Source organism: Vulpes lagopus, chromosome 11 (genome assembly GCF_018345385.1).
Source record: "Vulpes lagopus strain Blue_001 chromosome 11, ASM1834538v1, whole genome shotgun sequence".
NCBI lineage: Eukaryota > Metazoa > Chordata > Mammalia > Carnivora > Canidae > Vulpes > Vulpes lagopus.
The window spans coordinates 108207516-108229632 of NC_054834.1; the positions used below are offsets into that span (position 1 = coordinate 108207516).

General features: G+C 43.7%; 1 protein-coding gene across 1 annotated transcript; it reads left to right on the plus strand.

Moving 5' to 3' along the window:
- The first annotated feature begins 327 nt into the window (after positions 1-327).
- Positions 328-21798, plus strand: ZC3H15 (zinc finger CCCH-type containing 15). The gene is made up of 10 exons (XM_041722813.1): positions 328-569; positions 8695-8796; positions 13250-13361; positions 14376-14528; positions 14811-14902; positions 16155-16337; positions 17757-17903; positions 18068-18169; positions 19101-19224; positions 20983-21798. Exons 1-10 carry the CDS (start codon positions 495-497, stop codon positions 21171-21173), a joined length of 1281 nt encoding a protein of 426 aa, XP_041578747.1. The 5' UTR covers positions 328-494; the 3' UTR covers positions 21174-21798.
- The last annotated feature ends 319 nt before the right edge of the window (positions 21799-22117 follow it).

Sequence of the window (22117 nt, forward strand, 5' to 3'; positions counted from 1 at the left end):
GGGGTGAGGATGGGCATGGGGGCAGGACAGAAGCATTGCCCGTCCTCGGCGAGGAAGAGGGTGCAGGGAAGACTGCAGCGCCCCAGACGCCAGGCAGCTCGATGCCCCCCCCCCCCCCCAGCACAGGGGCCCGCCCCCCGCCGCCTCCCAGGGCCCCGCCGCCGCACAGGACCGGCCGAGGACCCGCGACCTCTCGCGCGGCGCCAAGCCCCTTTCCCACGCCCCTCCCCGCCCCTCCGGGCGGCCGCGCAGAAGCGCATGCGCAGCCCGGCTTCCGGCCGTCGCTCCCCGCCGCCCACAATGCCCTGCGCGGCCGACCTGTCGCAAAGGCCGCGATTGGGCGGCGAGCGAGCGCCTCGCTTTCCGTGCGGTGCGGCGGCGGCGGCGGCGGCGAAGGAGGAGGAGGAGGAGGCCCGCGTCGTGTCCCTCCTGCCGCGGGGCCGCATCCCCTGCGGAGTCCAGCCGCGCGGGGTCCGGTGCCACCTGCCTCCGCGATGCCCCCCAAGAAGCAGGCGCAGGCCGGGGGCAGCAAGAAGGCGGAGCAGAAGAAGAAGGAGAAGATCATCGAGGTGAGCGCGCCCCTCCCCCACCCGCGCCGCGGCCTCGGGGCCGCCCCCGCCCCCCGCCCGCGCCGAGCTCGGCCTCCGCTGCCCCCGGGCCCACGGCCCTGCGCTGCGGGGCGTCCTGCGCTTCTCCATGCAGGACGCGGCGGGGGCCGGGCCGCCCGGGGGCCTCGCGACCAGCCCTGAGCCCCCGCCCGGGCGGCGGCGGCCCCGGTGCGCGGCCCCCGGCGACCTCCTGCGCCCTCGGGAGCCCGGCCCGGCCCCGCCGCCCCCGCCCCCGCCCCTCGGGGCTCCGTGCCTTGGAGCGCTCGCGGGTCGGGCCCTGCCGCCGCGGCCCGGGGAGCCCGTGCGGGACGCCCCGGAGGTCGGGGAGCGAGTCCACGAACCCCGCGGGGGGGCGCCCGCTTCCATCCGCAGCCGCGCGCCGACGAGCGCCCCTGCAGCGCAGCCTCGGTGCTTTCCTTTTTTTTTTTTTAAAGTTTCCTTCCCCATCTCCCCCCCCCAGCCCAACTGGGGGCGTGAACTCCTGACCCCGAGGTCGAGGCCTGAGCTGCGGTCCGCAGCCCGACGCCGCACCGACCGCCCAGGTGCCCTGCGCCCAGCGCCGGAGTGTGCCGCGCAGAGCCCCCCAGGCACACGGGCTGCCTCCACACGCTGTGCACCGCCCCGCCCTGAGCAGTCCGACCCCGCACTCAGGTAGATCCCGGGAGGCTGCATCCACACGCTGTGCACCGCCCGGCCCTGAGCAGTCCGACCCCGCACTCAGGTAGATCCCGGGAGGCTGCATCCACACGCTGTGCACCGCCCGGCCCTGAGCAGTCCGACCCCGCACTCAGGTAGATCCCGGGAGGCTGCATCCACACGCTGTGCACCGCCCCGTCCTGAGCAGTCCGACCCCGCACTCAGGTAGATCCCGGGAGGCTGCATCCACACGCTGTGCACCGCCCGGCCCTGAGCAGTCCGACCCCGCACTCAGGTACATCCCGGGAGGCTGCATCCACACGCTGTGCACCGCCCCGCCCTGAGCAGTCCGACCCCGCACTCAGGTAGATCCCGGGAGGCTGCATCCACACGCTGTGCACCGCCCCGCCCTGAGCAGTCCGACCCCAGCACTCAGGTAGATCCCGGGAGGCTGCATCCACACGCTGTGCACCGCCCCGCCCTGAGCAGTCCGACCCCACACTCAGGTAGATCCCGGGAGGCTGCCTCCACACGCTGTGCACCGCCCCGCCCTGAGCAGTCCGACCCCGCACTCAGGTAGATCCCGGGAGGCTGCATCCACACGCTGTGCACCGCCCCGCCCTGAGCAGTCCGACCCCGCACTCAGGTAGATCCCGGGAGGCTGCATCCACACGCTGTGCACCGCCCCGCCCTGAGCAGTCCGACCCCGCACTCAGGTAGATCCCGGGAGGCTGCATCCACACGCTGTGCACCGCCCCGCCCTGAGCAGTCCGACCCCGCACTCAGGTAGATCCCGGGAGGCTGCATCCACACGCTGTGCACCGCCCCGGCCCTGAGCAGTCCGACCCCGCACTCAGGTAGATCCCGGGAGGCTGCATCCACACGCTGTGCACCGCCCCGCCCTGAGCAGTCCGACCCCGCACTCAGGTAGATCCCGGGAGGCTGCATCCACACGCTGTGCACCGCCCCGGCCCTGAGCAGTCCGACCCCGCACTCAGGTAGATCCCGGGAGGCTGCATCCACACGCTGTGCACCGCCCCGGCCCTGAGCAGTCCGACCCCGCACTCAGGTAGATCCCGGGAGGCTGCATCCACACGCTGTGCACCGCCCGGCCCTGAGCAGTCCGACCCCGCACTCAGGTAGATCCCGGGAGGCTGCATCCACACGCTGTGCACCGCCCCGGCCCTGAGCAGTCCGACCCCGCACTCAGGTAGATCCCGGGAGGCTGCATCCACACGCTGTGCACCGCCCCGGCCCTGAGCAGTCCGACCCCGCACTCAGGTAGATCCCGGGAGGCTTGCATCCACACGCTGTGCACCGCCCGGCCCTGAGCAGTCCGACCCCCGCACTCAGGTAGATCCCGGGAGGCTGCATCCACACGCTGTGCACCGCCCGGCCCTGAGCAGTCCGACCCCGCACTCAGGTAGATCCCGGGAGGCTGCATCCACACGCTGTGCACCGCCCGGCCCTGAGCAGTCCGACCCCGCACTCAGGTAGATCCCGGAGGCTGCATCCACACGCTGTGCACCGCCCCGGCCCTGAGCAGTCCGACCCCCGCACTCAGGTAGATCCCGGGAGGCTGCATCCACACGCTGTGCACGCCCCGCCCTGAGCAGTCCGACCCCGCACTCAGGTAGATCCCGGGAGGCTGCCTCCACACGCTGTGCACCGCCCCGCCCTGAGCAGTCCGACCCCGCACTCAGGTAGATCCGGGAGGCTGCATCCACACGCTGTGCACCGCCCGGCCCTGAGCAGTCCGACCCCGCACTCAGGTAGATCCCGGGAGGCTGCATCCACACGCTGTGCACCGCCCCGGCCCTGAGCAGTCCGACCCCGCACTCAGGTAGATCCCGGGAGGCTGCATCCACACGCTGTGCACCGCCCCGCCCTGAGCAGTCCGACCCCGCACTCAGGTAGATCCCGGGAGGCTGCATCCACACGCTGTGCACCGCCCCGCCCTGAGCAGTCCGACCCCGCACTCAGGTAGATCCCGGGAGGCTGCATCCACACGCTGTGCACCGCCCGGCCCTGAGCAGTCCGACCCCGCACTCAGGTAGATCCCGGGAGGCTGCATCCACACGCTGTGCACCGCCCCGCCCTGAGCAGTCCGACCCCGCACTCAGGTAGATCCCGGGAGGCTGCATCCACACGCTGTGCACCGCCCCCGCCCTGAGCAGTCCGACCCCGCACTCAGGTAGATCCCGGGAGGCTGCATCCACACGCTGTGCACCGCCCCGCCCTGAGCAGTCCGACCCCGCACTCAGGTAGATCCCGGGAGGCTGCATCCACACGCTGTGCACCGCCCCGCCCTGAGCAGTCCGACCCCGCACTCAGGTAGATCCCGGGAGGCTGCATCCACACGCTGTGCACCGCCCCGCCCTGAGCAGTCCGACCCCGCACTCAGGTAGATCCCGGGAGGCTGCATCCACACGCTGTGCACCGCCCCGCCCTGAGCAGTCCGACCCCGCACTCAGGTAGATCCCGGGAGGCTGCATCCACACGCTGTGCACCGCCCCGCCCTGAGCAGTCCGACCCCCGCACTCAGGTACATCCCGGAGGCTGCATCCACACGCTGTGCACCGCCCCGCCCTGAGCAGTCCGACCCCCGCACTCAGGTACATCCCAGGAGGCTGCATCCACACGCTGTGCACCGCCCCGTCCTGAGCAGCCCTGACCCCACACTCACGTAGATCCCAGGAGGCTGCCTCCACACGCTGTGCACCGCCCCGTCCTGAGCAGCCCTGACCCCACACTCAGGTAGATCCCGGGAGGCTCCATTCACACGCGTGTGCACCGCCCCCATCCTGAGCAGTCCGACCCCCGCACTCAGGTACATCCCTGGAGGCTCCATCCACACGTGTGTGCACCGCCCCCATCCTGAGCAGTCCGACCCCGGGAGGCTCCATTCACACGCGTGTGCACCGCCCCGTTCTGAGCAGCCCCGTCCTGAGCAGCCCCGTCCTGAGCATCCCGGAGCCCGACACTCAAGTAGATCCCCAGGAACAGTGCCCTCAGCATCCAGTGCTGTGTGAGCCAGAAGCCTTCTAGGGATCACGTTCTACTGCTCAGTCTCCTTTAACTAAGATTGATCTGACATGATTAAAGAGAAACTCCCTGTAGTCCTGAAACTAAGTGTCCCCTGATAAGGTATGCTTCGTGCATTATTGAGGTTTTAATTCCATGTAGTTTTTTTGTTTGTTTTGTCTTTTAATTGGTAGATTTTTGTTTTGTTTTGTTTTAAGGAACCGTATAGGAAAGTCGTTGATAGTGTATATCAATTTAAAATGTAGGTCTATAAGGTCCTCATTGATGTAGTGCGTGGACACTCTGAAGGTAAAGAGAGCATCCTTAGTTTCCATTAATGAAGGTCTAGCCAGAGGAAAATGCAAAATAAGACAGTTGCATTCTTTGACAAAAAAAAAAAAATACTCTAACAGGTGAAATTAGCCTGCTTCTCCCCTCCCCCCACTTACCATATATGATGAGCTTTTTTTTTTTTTAAGATTTTATTTATTCATGAGAGACAGAGAGAGGCAGAGACACAGGCCGAGGGAGAAGCAGGCTCCATGCAGGGAGGCCGAAGCAGGACTCGATCCCGGGACCTGGGGATCACGCCCTGGGCGGAAGGCGGTGCTAAACTGCTGAGCCACTGGGGGCTGCCCTTTTCTTTTTTTTTTTAATGGCAGTAAGGTTTTGTAGACTCAAGTGTGCTGGATGCATATTTGCTACCAGTGGAGAGGTACAGCAATACTGCAAATTTAGTGCTTTTATTATTTATTGTGAAACAGGATTTATAAAGAAAATTCTATTACCCAGCCTGGTTAGGAAATGATATGTTCTTCTTCGTTAAATATTATAGGTGATTTTTTTTCTTCTTCCCTAAAACCCTGGCATGTCTTGATGGCTAGTGCATGGGGTTAGGGATGAAAATTGAGGAGCTGGGAGCAAAGACTGAGAGAGGCAGAGACACAGGCAGAGGGAGAAGCAGGCTCCCCATGGGGACCCTGATGTGGGACTGGATCCTAGGACCCCGGGGTCACGCCCTGAGCCAAAGGCAGACGCTCAACCACCAGCCACCCAGGCGTCCCCCGGTGGCTTATACCTGACATTTAATAAGTTGGAGTCAGCTCTGAGAAATAGGTGTAATTATGGAAAGAGAAATAATCTTTGGATGTAAGGCATGGAAATAAAGGGTGTCTAGCTAAGGACTTGTAGCAGCAAGGAAGTAGTAATGAGAGACCAGTGGAGATGGGATCCAGATGTGTGAAGGATGGAGAAAGAGAAATAATTGGTTGCCAGTGAAAAACTTCCGTCAAGGTTAACTGTTGATTACTTGAAGCTAGATTAACCAGCTGTAGAATATCCGTTGGATGATGAGACAACAGAAGTATACCAGACAGTACATGTCGCAGGCAGGAGAGACCGGCACGACTAAGGAAATAAGACCGTGCTAGCGAGCTTCTGCTTCCTTCAGTGTCCCAAAGCATAGACTCTAGTTGTCTTGGAGCACTACTTAGTATTGACCTCCTCTCCCAACCCCTTCTTTTTTTCAGACATCTTATTTAAGGAGTGGAGGCTGGCTGTAGAAGAAGCATGATTATTTAATGGGTTGAGAAGGGGAAGAAAGGATCAGTTTTAAGTGATGTCTGGAGGTCCCTGAATGTGAAGGCTCTTGGAGCTTTGGGGAGCCATCTTTAAAAAAAAAAAAATACTCCGTGACTTTTCTGAACTCCTTTGTATTCAGTTTACCAAATCTGAAACGTCCACACACACACTGTCCTTTCCTTATTACCTAACCTTTGGGATCTTACTGATCCAATGAGGACTACCATTTCCCAGTTGTATTTTAACCATTATTTGGGTTTGATTGTAACCTCCAGTCTTCCTGTCTCATATTTCCCCAGCCCCAAATCCATGTTAATCTTGGATATCTGTTGGTCCTAAATTCAAAAAAAAAAAAAAAAAGAAAGCCCTTATGAAGTATTCCAAATTATAAACCTTGGTATTTTCAATAGATGTTGTTGGTATCCCAGATCCACAGTCTGGTATTCAGAAGGCTTTCTCTGTACCAACCTACACATTAAACTAGATTACTCTGGGAAATATTTCTTCATGGTGGAAAGAACAAAGACTTTGCTTGGAGTCAAATATACTTTGGTTCAAATCTCATCTGTGTCACTTTTCTTTAGCCAGACACAATTATGAGTGTGTTGGAGAAAGGAGAGAAGACAAGCCATCTGCAAGTGATAAGTTTTTGCAGCTTCTTTAGTTCTCTCAGTGAGATAAGTATTATCACCATTTTTATAATTGAGGAAACAGGCACAGAGGTTTAGTAATAACTTGCCCAAGGTTACCCTGGCCATTGGCAGAATCACAGTTCAAACCCAGGAAGTGTGGCTGCAGACTCAATACTGTTAGTATACTCTCTACTTTTTTGTAGCAAATCTTTTAACCTTCACAACAATCCTAAGAGGTAAAAGTGAGGACCCACTTTACTAATAAGGAAACTATGGCAAAGAAGGTAATTTGCTCAGTTTTGTTTGAGCTTAGAACTTTGGCGGTCCCCCTCCAGAGCTTATACTCTTAAAGCATTGCACTATACCGTCTGATGTCAGATGAATTGTTGAACACTTCTGACCTTTAATGTCACATTTACAGAGTGAGATAATAATACATCATAGGGTTGTTAAGAGGATTCAATAAAATATACGCTGAGGAGTTTAGGTTTCATAAATGCTGAATAGATGCGTCCCCTGTCTCTGTGGAAGAAAAAATAATTTCTGAGCTCTAACCTAATTAGAGACTTTAAAAACACAACTCATTCATTATCTCTTTTAGGCTGGTTAATTATGTGCTAAAGCAGTGTAATTAAACCTGAAAAACTGTTTTTCTTCTGGGATCTGGAGCTTATACACCTCTACCAGAAGCTATTGTCATGAGTACTTGTTTCTAGCTGGCCAAGTCCCCATAGCGCACTTCCTTTCTTTCCTAAATCGTCATATGTCACTATCTACCTTGCTGTTCGGCCTTGTTTATTCATAGTTTGCTTAATTTCTGTGGTTAACGTATGGGGCATAGTTTGAACCCTAGTTACACTCTTCTCTGGAAAGGTTTATGTCGATGCTGTTGCACTTTGATCTTGATATTTTTATCTAGGATTTTCCATCCCCCCCCCCCCCCACATGAGAATTCACTTTTTGTAAAAGGAAAGTATGCATTTCACACCTGATTGCTGCATATGCTCATTTCTCTTCATATATCACGTTATATTTGATCATCTTTTCTTCTTACTGAATTGAATGTTAAACTCTTACCTATAAAAACAAAGGAAACCAACCATAAAAAAACCCTCAATTTCAGCATATACATATCCTATCTTTTTTTTTTTACATGCATAGATTCTAGAAAATTCACAGTGAATTTTAAAATACGATGGGATATTAAAACATGAGAATAGGAATTTAAGTAGGAGAAACAAATTTTGACATATGTGGTGAATGAACAAAAAGAGATTTCCCAGTGAAAACCTCCTTGAGCTAAAATTGTCTTCAACTTCGCAACGTTAACAAAAATGAAAGATCCAGTTTATTTTTTTTTTTTAATTTTTATTTTTATTTATGATAGTCACAGGGAGAGAGAGAGAGAGAGAGGCAGAGACACAGGCAGAGGGAGAAGCAGGCTCCATGCACCGGGAGCCTGATGTGGGATTCGATCCCGGGTCTCCAGGATCGCGCCCTGGGCCAAAGGCAAGCGCCAAACCACTGCGCCACCCAGGGATCCCGAAAGATCCAGTTTAGGGACCTCAGTGTGTGGCTTGATCTGAGGACCCCGGAATCATGACCTGAGCCGAAATCAAGAGTCCGCTGTCCAACCGATTGAGCCACCCAGCCGCCCTTCAATAAATCTTTTGAAAAAATTTTTGTCATTGTTTTGAGAAGATAATTCTCATACAAAAACACAGTGCAGTACTTTATATTCTGCAGGATTCCCCAAAATGTGTTCAGTAGTACATAATCCCTTAGGGTACTCTGAGAAAATGTGTTGTGAAGTAAAAGATTTAGAATTGCTACATACTGCGTCTCTTCTGGTACAGGCTCTAAGATACCAGATGCTTAAGGATTAAAAACACTGTTAGCCAAACCTTGTAGGTCATCTCGTCCTGTATTACAGCTCTGCACATCCTGTACAATTTATTCTCCTAAACATACTTTGGAAAAAGCACCTTAAAATAACATGGTTGATAATGTTAGTTGTAAGTATGTATTGAATTGTAAAGAATCCTGGTCATATGTTGCCTCCACTTGATGTTTTTATCTTTTGCATGTCTCTAAAGCATGAGAAAATAGTTTTCCTACCAGTATGTAAATGAAAGAACGACTTTTAGATATGACTGAAAAATATATATAAATTAGTATAAATTGCTAAGATATTTTATATTGTTTTCATTTAGGACAAAACTTTTGGCCTAAAGAATAAGAAAGGAGCAAAGCAACAGAAGTTTATCAAGGCTGTCACTCATCAGGTTAAGTTTGGTCAACAAAATCCACGTCAGGTAAATAACTTAAAATTCTTGTTTTCTTCATGTGGATATGGACGTAACGTGGCATCTGTTACAGATAGAAGTATTTGATACGGTAATCAGAATATTTCAAAATGGAATCCTCCTCTAAAACTTTGCTGCATTTTGCCTTTGTTACTCAGCAGTGTCTCTTAGATTCTCTCCTGGGCTATTTTGATACAGCTCTGTTTTATTCTAATGACCGTATTCTATTCTATTCTATTCTATTCTATCCTTTTTTTTCTCTCTCTCTCTCTCTCTCTCTCCTTTTCTATTCTACGATATTGGTGTGCTCTATCTATCCATTTCACTATAAGTGATTACTTTGTTTCTAGCTTCTGGACACTAAGAACAATTACACAAGAACCGTCCTTGTAAATGTGTTCTTACAGGCATTTTTGCTTTTATTTCTGTGGCATAAATTGTCTGTGACACATTTCTAGATCAGGGGAAATGGATTTCTTTTTTATTCATGTAATTGTTTTTTAAAAAGAGAAAGTGCATGAGTCAGCAGGCGTGGAGGTGGTGGAGAGGGAGAGAGAATCCCAATTAGCTCAGAGCCCACGCAGGGCTCAGTTTCAGGACCCTGAGATCAATACCTGAGAGGAAATCAGGAGTCCCAACATTTAACCCATTAAGCCACCCAGGTGCCCCCGGGTTTCTAATTTTAATAAATTAGATTACTTTCTGCACAGATTGTAATCCTTCACATTTTCATTTGCAGTGCATGAGTTATAGGTACTAAATAAAGTTCTTTTGTAATGTTTCTAATCTGGTAAGTATACATCTAGACCTCACTTTTTAGTTTCCCTCACTGCCAGTAAGTTTGAGTATCTTTTGTTTGTTTTGTTTTGTTTTGTGTACAGTATCTTTTCATAGGGTTGTTGGCTGTCTGGGTTTATACTTCTCTGACGTGGCTATTCATAGCCTTTGCTTTTCTGGTTGTCTTTTGTCAGCTTATGAGAGACACCTTTTGTTTGCATTACAGGTAATTTGTAATGTTTCTGTTTTATTTGCTGTACGACAATTTTTACTTTTTGTATTGTCAGATATGTCTAGCTCTTTAAAAATATAGTTAAAAAGTCTCCCGTACCAGTAAACTACATGTGTTTTTCCTAGATTTGTTTTATTTTTACAGTCTATAACTTGTCAGAAATTTATTTTATATGTCACTAAGTTAATTTTCTTTCAAATGAATAGCCACTTATACCAGCATCATTTATCCCACTGAATTGAAATACCACTGTTGACGTATAGCAAAGTCTCAGATATGTTAAGATCTATTTCTGGATTCTCTTTTCTGTTCTATTAATTGTCTGTTCCTAAACTAGTATCACATTGACTTTGATTATGGTGGCCTAGTAAAACATGTTCTGTTCGCTATTAAAGGAAGTCTTTTTCCCCAAACATTACTTCTTTTATATTTTTCTTAGCTATTCTTAGGCATTTATTTCTTCCATATGAATTTTGAAATTACTTTGTCCATTGGCAGTGCATTCAAAAAAGCCCCTTCCCTTCAAGTTCTTCAGGTCTTTCACTTTCTTGAGTTTAAGTTTTCACAGACATGCGTTTTTATTTTTAAAAAGTATTCTTTTTGCCACTTTATCCCTTTCCTTAACTTTTGGAAATACTTTATTTCATCTGAGAATATCAAAATATACATTTGTGACCCCAATCTGAAACAAATTTCTCTCACACATACTGTCTCCAGATTAGTACCTCTTATGTTTTTCATTTCTTAATACCCAGCTTGATTCCAGAACCAAAAACTATTGATCTTCCATACTTCTAATTTAGTAGCCTGGTTTAATAAAAATGTATGCTCAGACCTTGAGGTCAGATCAACTTAGGTATAAATCCTCCTATCTTATTTGTTCCATGAACTTAAATTATTTAGGGATACTAGTCCTTGTCTATACAGTGGAAGGGCACTTTCCCTTTTAAGATACCTACTGTGGTGGTTAAATGAGAAGATAATGTGAATCTTCCGGTCAATATAGATGTGTGAAAATTCTCTTTTCTTCCTTCATTCCTTTTTTCAGTCCTGTTCTCCTTTCCTTATTTTTTCTTCTAATGGGAAGTATATTGACTGGTAATTTTATATTTCAGAGACCTGAGAAAGCCATAACATTTGTGGTGGTGGTAGTTAGGATTGATAGTAGTTCAGTATTATGATTTTTGGTAATTTTTGAGTACTTGGGCTTTTATCTGCAAAGTGAGGAGCAGTCCTCCTGCTAGAGCCAGGCTCTCGCACAGGGAAGGAGTCCGTGAGGTCAGTACTCCAGGGCCTACAAAGGTCAAGTTACCCATATTTGTCTTGGGGTATACTGTACTGCCAGTATGCCTGAAGTCGTCAAAGGAAGGGTGTGTGCTAGGAGTGTGGACAGAGCCTGAATCCGTACCATGTCCTCCCCCACACCTTCCACCTCCATGCACACATGGTGGGATGAAACTCCGTGGGAAGAGGAGGAGCCAGGAGTTGACTCTTGCTTTACTGCCATGCTCCAGTGTGGACCTCTATGGAACCTGAGCATTTTAAATTTGAACTCATCCTTCTAGGTTGTAAGGTATATCTATCCAATAGGGGTACAAACCATTTATAACTATTTATAAAAATAGTTTATGGACTTCCCTATATCCTTGTTCTGGGCCCCATAAATGTTTGAGATGTGCCTAATGAGCAAAGAATATTTTTATCAAAGATAAAATGACTTAAATTTTTCTTTTTTAAAAAATGTTTCCTGTGTTTCCATTTAAACACATCTACTGTATGATCAAAGTCAGGATTTGGGTTGTTCTTTAACTTTATAGTATTAGGCCATTCCCTTCTAAAATTTTCCCTTCCTTGAGTACTTTCTTGTGCTGGATTTCTTTCTCCCTGTGTCTTTGACGTTTCTTGGACCCTTTTATGGGCTTTTTAAGGTTGTATTGGCTCATATAATACTGGTATTCTTCAAGGAACTGTCCTCTGCTTTTGTTACTTTTTTTTTTTCTTATCACTTCTTTATGCTGTTCTTGAGTAATCTCTTGCACAAAGTTTTAATCAGTCATTATCTGTAAGCTGTTTCTAAAATCTTTATGTTAAAATAGGTCCTCCCTCCAGGTATCAAGATCCCTGTCCACTTGCTTCTAAGAAGCTCTATTCAGGTGCTCTGTAAGCATCTTGTACTCAGTATGTCTAAAACTGAGCTCATCTCCCCCTTCTGCCTGAAACCTGTTACTCCTGTATACCATGTCTTGTTTAACAGCACTAACCATACATGCGATCATCCCAGACTACACCCTCTCTCTTACACGTTGTCTAGTCAGTCACTTAGTACTTTCAGTTCTACCTCCTTAAGAGCTCTTTCTCCTCTTTTCTCCATCCTTACTACTAATGCCTTAAGTCTTGTGTTTTCTTGCTTACAGCAATTGCATTAGCCTCCTAATTTTCCTTGCTGTTCGTGTGCTCCTTCTAGTCCACTTTTCACACAGTTGCCATCGTGATCGTTATAAAATACTATCTGATGTGTCATTGACTCACCTTAAGCCCTTGAGTTTTACCTGTCACCTAATGATACAGTCCAAACTTTTCATTGATGTTTCTTATACCTTGTTCCTTCTGGTCCCTGCATCTTTGCACTGGCTGACTCTCTGCATTCCTCTTCTTACATCAGAAGAATTCATCCATGAAGTATTAGCTCAGCCTAATTTTCATAAACATATAGGCATTCCTTGTTCCCAGAGAACCATGTATTATATTATGGTTGTTGACATGTCTGTCTTCCCACTAGATTCTGAGCTTCTTTAAATAAGCATCTTTATCTTTTCATCTTTGTATTCCCTGTCATCTAACATAGGACCTGACATATAAATGTTTGGATGAATCCTCTAATCATATTAGGTATGTAAATCGTGTGCCTGGAACTATGTCATATGTCATACTTGTTTTGTTTAATCTCCCACATTGACCTAGCTCAGTGTTTTTCCACAAGGGTAATAGGTATTTTGGGTGGTACAGTTCTTTATTGTGTGGGACTGCGCATTTCCAGATGTTTGCATTTCTGATCTTCAAAACACACCTACGTGTTTCTGGGGAGTGGGTGGTTGTCGTGAGAAGAAAATCCCAGGTGAGAACCATTTACTAAAAATGCTGGGCATGTAGCAATGCTTAATAAATGCTTATTGCTATAAGCTTTTGAATATGCTTTTTACTTGGCATGGTACCATTTATAAATTTTTTTAAGTCAACTGATAAAAGATTTCGCAGTTTCATTTAATAGCTTAACCCACCATTTAATATATACTGAAAGGCCATTGTAACACTGATACTAAGAGGTAAGGACTACATACAGATAAATGTGCAAATGTTTTTGTTCTGTTAGTGATGCTGTATGTACTATTGTATACTGAGAACAATTTTATTACATGAAATCAAATTTACATATTATACCTGGAAATATTATAGGTAGCACAAAGTGAGGCTGAAAAGAAATTGAAGAAAGATGACAAGAAGAAAGAATTGCAAGAACTGAATGAGCTGTTCAAACCTGTAGTTGCTGCTCAAAAAATAAGTAAAGGTAAACGTTAAATGTCAGAAGTACTATTTTTATTAAATGTAATTCATGTTTAAAATACCCAAACAGACCCATAAGTACAGATAATAAACTGATGTTTGCCAGAGGGGAGGGGGCTGGGGGCTGGGATGGGCAAAAGGGTGAAGGAGTGTGGGAGGTACAGGCTTCCGGTTACAGAATGAATAAGTCATGAGGATAAAAGGTGCAGCAGAAGGAGTACCGTCGGTGGTATTGGAAGAGCATTGCATGGTGACAGGTGGCAGCTGCAGCCTTACTCCTGGTGAGGGTAGCAAATAGACTTGTCAAGTTGCTGTTTTCTACTCCTGAAACTAATGTAACATTGTTTGTCAACTACACTTCAGTTAAAAAAATTCCTCGATTTGTTTTGATGAACATATTTTTTTCAGATTATAAACCTTTTAAGCCTGTGTGTCTGCTATGGAATGATATTTCCTCTGTCAGAATTAAACTGTATCAATGACTTTCTTACTGTTTCTCCATATACGTGCTCAGCTGTGTGATTTTACAACTATAACTCCAGCCACTTGCGGACCGCCCCCCCCCCCCCCCATTTAAGGCAAAATTAAGGATTTAGACACTCTACTATTTGATTTATATTATCCATTCTTTGGTGATAGTCTAGACAGACCTATGGTTCTGTAAATTGTCAATTCCAAACTCTTGGCAGTATAATACTCCATGTCTATTTATATTTCTCTTTTTCCTCCATCTCATTCACTCAAACTAGACAAGTGACTCTGGGACATCCTACGAGTTTGTTTGGTTTCTCACCCTGTAAGTAAGGGTAAGAATGGAAGGAAAAATGATAAGAATAAAAGAAATAATAAAACTAGATATAAAATGCTGTAGAAGGATCTTTAAAGCAATGTCTTAACAATCACCTGTAAGTGGTATTTTCCTCTCACATCGGTGAATGGAAAATAACAAGTTCACATAGAAGCTGTACTGTGTGATCTGGCAGGTTGTAATACAAATACCATGTGCCGTTTGACATAGGTGCAGATCCCAAGTCCGTGGTGTGTGCATTCTTTAAGCAAGGACAGTGCACTAAAGGAGATAAGTGTAAGTTCTCTCATGACTTGACTCTGGAAAGAAAGTGTGAAAAGCGGAGTGTTTACATTGATGCAAGAGATGAAGAACTTGAAAAAGGTATTTTTTTTTTTTTTAAGACATTTTCTTAAAAATATCTTTTGGTTGTCACTGGTACATGAAGAATATTTTGGTCTTAGAAAGGCTGTGTATGTAAAAAAAATAATTGTTTTTCACAAAATCTGAATTGACAACATTATGTCCTTTGATTAAATGAAGATGTCTAAAAACCACTTACTTATTTTGGATTTGTCTCACCCTTTCTTCCAGTACTACCTGTTTTCTCATTTGCCTAAACTACTTAGGATACATCATTTAATCTTCATACTTCTTTTTATTTAGATACTATGGATAATTGGGATGAGAAAAAACTGGAAGAAGTAGTGAACAAGAAGCACGGTGAGGCGGAAAAGAAAAAACCAAAAACTCAAATAGTATGTCCTTTTCTTGAATTGAGTTGCTGTGATATTTATCATTAGGGAGAGTTATGTGGCAAGGTATTTGCTGCTATTTTTTACTGGATTATTTTTTAAATTATTGGATCTTTTCATAAAGATAAGGTGCATGGAATTTACAAGTGTAAGTTAAAATCAGATTCTTACTTAAAAGTAGCCTTTGAAAAACATGTGACAGGAGTCCTCAAGTGACATCTGAGGTGATTTTACTTTCTCACATATGTATAAATACAATCACATAATCAGCCAAGAATTCTTTATTTTTTGTACAGAATGAAAGGAGGGAGAATTGATAAATACCTACTCTTTAATGGCTCAGTGGTTGAGCTTCTGCCTTTGGCTCAGGGTGTGATCCTGGAGACCCGGGATCGAGGCCCACGTTGGGCTCCCTGCGGGGAGCCTGCTTCTCCCTCTGCCTGTGTCTCTGCCTCTCTCTCTCTCTCTCTCTCTCTCTGTGTGTGTGTGTGTGTCTCATGAATAAATAAGTAAAATCTTTAAAAAGAAAATAAAAATAAAAAATGGTACCTTGTTTCTCAGACCCTGCATTCATGTCTACGTATTTATCTGTAGTTTAGTTAGAGTGAATAACCTTGATGTGCTAGAAAATTTCTAAACACTAGTTTTACTTATATCTGTTGTATTTTTTCAGGAAATGAATGTTTATTAATTTTTACTTATTTACAAAGTTTATTGTTTATTAGTTAATTTTTACTTATTTACGAATTTTATTACCTGAGGTTTCAATACAGTTGTATTTTACACTAAAAGCCACAATCCTTTGTGTTCCTTCTGTACCTTTCTTTCTGTCTTCTTAAATGTGAGAAATTGCTTATGATTTTAGGTAATTCAAATAGTATTTGTATCATTATTATATGTGATTAGTTTTTAGGAAAGATCAAAATAAAATCATTGGTTTTAGTTTTACAAACATTTATATTTTTTTCACTTCTTTAAATGTCAGGCTTGGATTACATTTATAAAGGCTAAACAGAGGCATGTCCTTTTGTGTAATCTAGAATTTGGAACAATTTTATTTACATCTCTCTAAAGGGAATTTATCATCATATTAATTATTATAAGATCAATTTATATACATTTTTGCACAAAGGTGCTCTGAAAAATGAATAGCCTAAGGATGTGAATAGGAATGCACTTGTTCCATATCCTTAAGGATTTACCTTGGAAATGAACTACACTGAGCCACTACTTGTGAATAATACTGTCTCTCCAGGTGTGTAAGCATTTCCTTGAAGCTATTGAAAACAACAAATATGGCTGGTTTTGGGTATGCCCTGGAGGTGGTGATATTTGCATGTATCGTCATGCCCTTCCTCCTGGATTTGTGTTGAAAAAGGATAAAAAAAAAGAAGAGAAAGAAGATGAAATTTCATTAGAAGATCTAATTGAAAGAGAGGTAAGTAAAATTTGTTACTACTATAAAACTAAAGCAGTGTTTATTGTGAAATTACAACATTTACCACTTGGGGGCAATAGCATATTATTACGAAAGAGGGGAAAAAAAAATAGGACCTTTTCCCCAAAGTTGGCTTACTTTTTCTTTAGTTATTCTTGTACGTCTAAGATGTAAACCTGACTGTAATCATTAGCCAGTCATGACATTAATTTCAGGATTATTAAATGATTTTTATGTCACTGGTTTATCAAATAAATTCTTTCCATAAGATCAATATATTACTATATTTAATTAAAATACTTAACATTCAGATTGAACTTGAAGTTTTAGATGTTTTCCCTGAGGTCCCATTTTTTAGCCATTTTACTAATCAGTAACATGTATTGAAGGAGACAGCTCCTACAGTTTTTCAGTTGTGTGTTTCATCATCATCCCTAGACTCAAAACTTTCAAACTCAAAAATTTCAAACTCAAAACTTTTCAAACTCAAAAATTTCAAATTATATCCATTTTGCCTTTGGATTATCTGAATGTATAAATGTCTATGGTTGGGATTATATATTTATTATATGTATTTTTAAATGGCCGTGTTGTGTAGTGTCTCATACGAGGCACTTTGCTATAATAAAGGGTGTAGACTTTGGAGTCTGGTATATTGGAGATTGTCCTGTTTCTACCGCATATTAGCTATTAACCTTTGGTAAATTTCCCATCTTTTTCTTTTTGCTTGCTTGTGGAGATCAGTGTGTTAGCATATGTGTAGAAAGCATCTAATACTGAATACCTGGCAGTTGTTCATCAAGTACTATTTTTCTACACATCTATTACTTGATTATTGGCACTGAGCAGCAGATGGTGTTTTTGCCTAGTTTTTTCCTCATTTCCTGAGGAACACAAATGAAACTTGGATATTGTCGTGATACTTTTTATTTTTTGTTTTCAGCAATTATGTTAAAACAGTTTTTCCTTTTTTTTTTTTTTTTCTTGTTTTTTTAAGATTTTATTTATTTATTCCTGAGAGACACAGAGGCAGAGACACAGGCAGAGGGAGAAGCAGGCTCCACGCAGGGAGCCCAGTGCAGGACTCGATTCTGGGTCTCCAGGATCACGCCCTGGGCTGAAGGCAGACGCTCAACTGCTGAGCCCCCCAGGCGTCCCATAAACAGTTTTTCCTGACAGGTTTTACTCACCTTCAGTTTTGAAGAAAAATCCAGCTCAGAATAATATATTTTACTGTGTTTAAAAGTCTGTGTATCTCTGGACATTCGTTTTGCTCATTGCTATATAAAATGAAAATCTGTTTATTCTAAATTTGATGTCTTAAAAGTCACAGGGAAGAACCTAATTGCATTAAGAGAAAACTACTAAATATTGTTATAGGTGATTTGGGGAGAAAAATGAACTCTTTTTTCTTTGCAGCGTTCTGCCCTAGGTCCAAATGTTACCAAAATCACTCTAGAATCTTTTCTTGCATGGAAGAAAAGAAAAAGACAAGAGAAGATTGATAAACTTGAGCAAGATATGGAAAGAAGGAAAGCAGATTTCAAAGCAGGGAAAGCATTAGTGGTATGTCCCAAACTCACCTAAATAGATTCTTTATTCTTTGTCTCATTTTATAATTTTTGTCATGCAGGAATTTATTATCTTTTAATCAATGTTTATGTCTGAAATCGGTGATCAAAAGATGTTTGAATTTTGCCCTGAGTTGATATATTTGTGTATCTGAATAGATTAGTGGTCGCGAGGTATTTGAATTTCGTCCTGAACTGGTTGATGATGATGATGAGGAAGCAGATGATACCCGTTACACCCAGGGAACAGGTGGTGATGAGGTAAGAAGCAGCTTTGGCGTCTTATCTCATGTTGGAGAGAAACAATAGGATAGCATGGTTAAGAGTACAACTCCAGGGCCTTGGTTCAAATCCTGGCTCTAACTTGAGAAATCACCTACACTGTAGGTCTCTACCCTCACCTGTAATAAAGACTTAAGAATAATCCCGACAAGGATAATATACTTGTGAGAACTAAAGGAATCCATAAAATGATATTATAGTTCTTTATAAAGAAAGTAGAACAGGGGCACATGGGTGGCTCAGTCGGTTAAGCATCTGCCTTTGGCCCAGGTCGTGATCCCAGGGTCCTGGGATCGAGCCCCATATCAGGCTCCTTGGTTAGTGGGAAGCCTGCTTCTCCCTCTCCCCCATGCTTGGCTCTCTCTTGTGTGTGCACTTGTGCACTCTTTCTCTCAAATAAATAAATAATATAAGAGAAGAAGAACAGTGACTGGAGTATGTTTAAGGTACTTATTTATGTGTGTTAGCTAAAATGTATGTTTTATTTTCCCTCTAGAAGAAAATTGATTTTTTTGTTGTTGTTTAATATTTTATACTAGGATAGAAAGGATAGAAACTAAGAAAGTACAGTAGGGGGAAAAATACAGGGTAGGGAGCAGGAGAGGGTGGAATCACTTAGTTATAGGCAAACAGCAGACTGTTCATTTTTTGTATGGTATAAAATTCTAACATGTCTTTGAATTGAAAATAAAAACATATTCTATGTGTCAGAAGAATTTTGAAATATGGCGCTGCTATTCTTTTTCTCAGGTTTAGAGAAAGTGAATTTTGGCAGTTGTCGGTTACTTGTTTTCACTGGGCATTAGTAATAATTTTGTTTCACTAAGATAAATAAATGTCAGAGTTAAAAGGTAAGTAATTTATGAAAACTGTTCTCATAAGTAACAGTTTTTGTTTTCTGTTTTTAAAGGTTGATGATTCAGTGAGTGTAAATGACATAGATTTAAGCCTGTATATCCCAAGAGATGTAGATGAGACAGGTATTACTGTAGCCAGTCTCGAAAGATTCAGCACCTATACTTCAGAAAAGGACGGTAAGTATGCTAACTTTGGTGTGATTCTAAAAGGACTAAGAAGCTGTCTAAAGAGGGAGGGGGACAGTTGGACCAGACTGGCAAACTTTGATGCTGCAGGTACCAGACCGGAAACATAAATATGTGTGGTCTGGCTGCATATAAAAGTGAGTAGTTGAAAAAAAAAATAAAAAATAAAAAAAATAAAAGTGAGTAGTTGGAAGCTGCAGAATGGGTGGCTAGGTGGGTATTGAAGCCATTAACTAAAAGTAGGGGACAAAAATGAATGTGGAGATGTAGCTACTAAGTCTGGAATCTCATGATTTTGAGATATTTTAATTATCAAAAGCGCCATGGTCTAGGAGGAAAACTTGTGAAAGTCATTTTCATTGGTAGCTCAGAGTGAATGAACTCAGCCAGGCACCATACTTACCATGAGGACGTTGTAGAACACACTGCAAAACATCAGTTGTAGTCAAAAGAGGGAAAGCTTGGGAAAGACCCTGAGAAGGACAGAGGAAAATTAAGAATGAAGAGTTCCAGAAAAATCAAGTAGGATGAGACCTGGAAATAATTCTTCGGTTGCAGTAAGAAAGGAGTTACAGGAATTAGGGTACCAGTCTTCAGGACTACGGGGATAAGAGGAATGAGAAAAACAAGGGTGGACCACTCGGATAAACTTTGTTTGAGGGGAGACATGGTCGTGGGAAGGGCTTGTGTGTCAGGGAAAAAAGACCCGGGAGCAGGAAAATGGAAGATGACAGGATATTAGTTACAGGAACAAGATCCCCAAGTACAAATGATGAGTTAAAAGTGAGAATGAAGGAAAGGCTGGGTGTTAAGGTTTGTTGATGAAATTTACATCTAATGGTTCCTTAACTGAAGAGTTTAAAGAGAAGTGAAAGTTTGGCATGATTGATATGAGGGGGGGAAAGGAAGAATACTAATCAGGCCAAAGATTGAGAGAGGAAAAACTAAACTTATTTTTACAATAAAGGAATACAAGTTGTAACTTGAAAGACTGGCTTGCGCTCCTGAGATCTGAGTGCTGTCAGACTATTGTCTTAATGCCAAACTGAAGACTGGATTTGCTCCTTTTAGAAGCAGGACGTTGGTGACAGTAGGCATAACTGCAAGTATTTCAGAGGCTGTAATCCTCAAGACTTTTGTTGTCAGAGATGTTTGAAATAGCTAAAATCCAAATTAGGTTATTAAAAACTGTCTTTGTGTAAATATTGGTGTCATTGAACATGAAAAGACAGTATTTTTGTTTCCTCAGTGTTTTCTAGGCTGTAAAGTACCCCGCATAGCCTTTGGTTCTTTTTTCACAATTTGATGATAAGATGAAATGTTTTTGGATTCACATCAATTTGCAGCACTCATTACAACTAGTGTGATTTACCTACTGTTCCCCAAACCAAAAGCTGATTAGCTGCTAATAAATGTTCTTTGATTCCATCATTTATTCAAACACAATACTATGTAGAAGTTGACTGTTGAAAAACCCAATTGCTAGGTCACGTAGGAAACACAAAAGCGTGTAAGACGAATCTTGCTTTCAAATGTATAAACCGTTAAGCAGTCCCATGTCTATAGTGCAAGATGTATGTATGCGAGGTGTAGGTAATTGGCACAAATAAGCTTAGAAACATCAATTCTTGATGGGTAATGTTAGGGAAGGCTTTCACGGAAAAAGGAAAAGGAATGTAGTATTAGTCTGTGACTGTCAGACTCGTGTTTTCTGTTCTTGGCCTTACTGATTTCAGTGTTTATTTTTAGAAAACAAATTAAGTGAAGCTTCTGGAGGTAGGGCTGAAAATGGTGAAAGAAGTGATTTGGAAGAGGACAACGAAGGGGAGGGACAGGAAAATGGAGCCATCGATGCTGTTCCTGTTGATGAAAATCTTTTTACTGGGGAAGATTTGGATGAACTAGAAGAAGAATTAAACACACTTGATTTAGAAGAATGACAACAAACAAGTCTGAGAAAATTAAGCCAGCTCAGCATGAGTTGAAATTGACTACAGTAATTTTTTTCCACCTAGAATTCTTCAACAGGATGTTTATCTCCCATGCTGATTCTGGAGGGCTTACTCTCCTCCAAAAAAGGAATATTCTCCCTACGTCTTGTCTTCTGACTTTGGCTACATCTCATAGTAAGTTCAGAGTAGTTGATGATAAATTGAAAATATAATGGTCATTGCAGAAAATGATTGTTGTAACTGTCCATTCAAGTAGGAAGTGTAACTGCTTTTCCAGCTTTTGATTTTCATTGGGCATGTATTATAAGAACAACGTAAATTTAAATTGAAAATATCCTTCATTTAATGCAGTTTTTAATGAGTGGTTTCATTTCCTTTGTATTTATATGTTTAAAAGACTGCCTAAAATATGAACACTGTATTTCATAAAGGAAACTGCATACGCAGATTCAGTATTGTAAATCTTCAGACAATTAGATGGACATATAACGGGAAACTTCTTTACCCTCACAGAATCAGCTGCAATGCCCTGTGTTAAACTGTTTTAAATGTTTCCCTCTTCTTTTTTGCCAATAAAGTTGTAAATAAAGACCATCATACATTAAAATCCAAATATGGTCCCCCTTTTTTTTTTAAGTCTTTATATGAATATCTTCTTAGAATTTATATAGCTTGAGAATTTTAACTCCAGTATTACCTCTTAAAGTCACCACAGAAGGCACAGACGTTTAAAGGATTCTCTTGACTGGTTGCAGAACTATGTAAATACTAACAGCACTGCTATGAATTGAGCAAACTACTCTGAGTTTGGCTTTTAAATAAAAGACTATAGGTAATGCTGTAGGAAAGAGTATTTCCTGCATTGACAGATAACCAGCTAACTAAATGCCACCTCCAGTTGAACTAACTACTACTTAAGCATCATCGTGGAG

What these genes read in the sequence shown, in the direction of transcription:
- ZC3H15 (XM_041722813.1), top strand. Translation starts at nt 495, where the DNA reads ATGCCCCCCAAGAAGCAGGCGCAGGCCGGGGGCAGCAAGAAGGCGGAG. An exon ending in AGATGAAGAACTTGAAAAAG is followed by an intron (nt 14,529 to 14,810) that starts GTATTTTTTTTT and finishes CTTTTTATTTAG; the next exon opens with ATACTATGGATAATTGGGAT. An exon ending in AAAAACCAAAAACTCAAATA is followed by an intron (nt 14,903 to 16,154) that starts GTATGTCCTTTT and finishes CTGTCTCTCCAG; the next exon opens with GTGTGTAAGCATTTCCTTGA.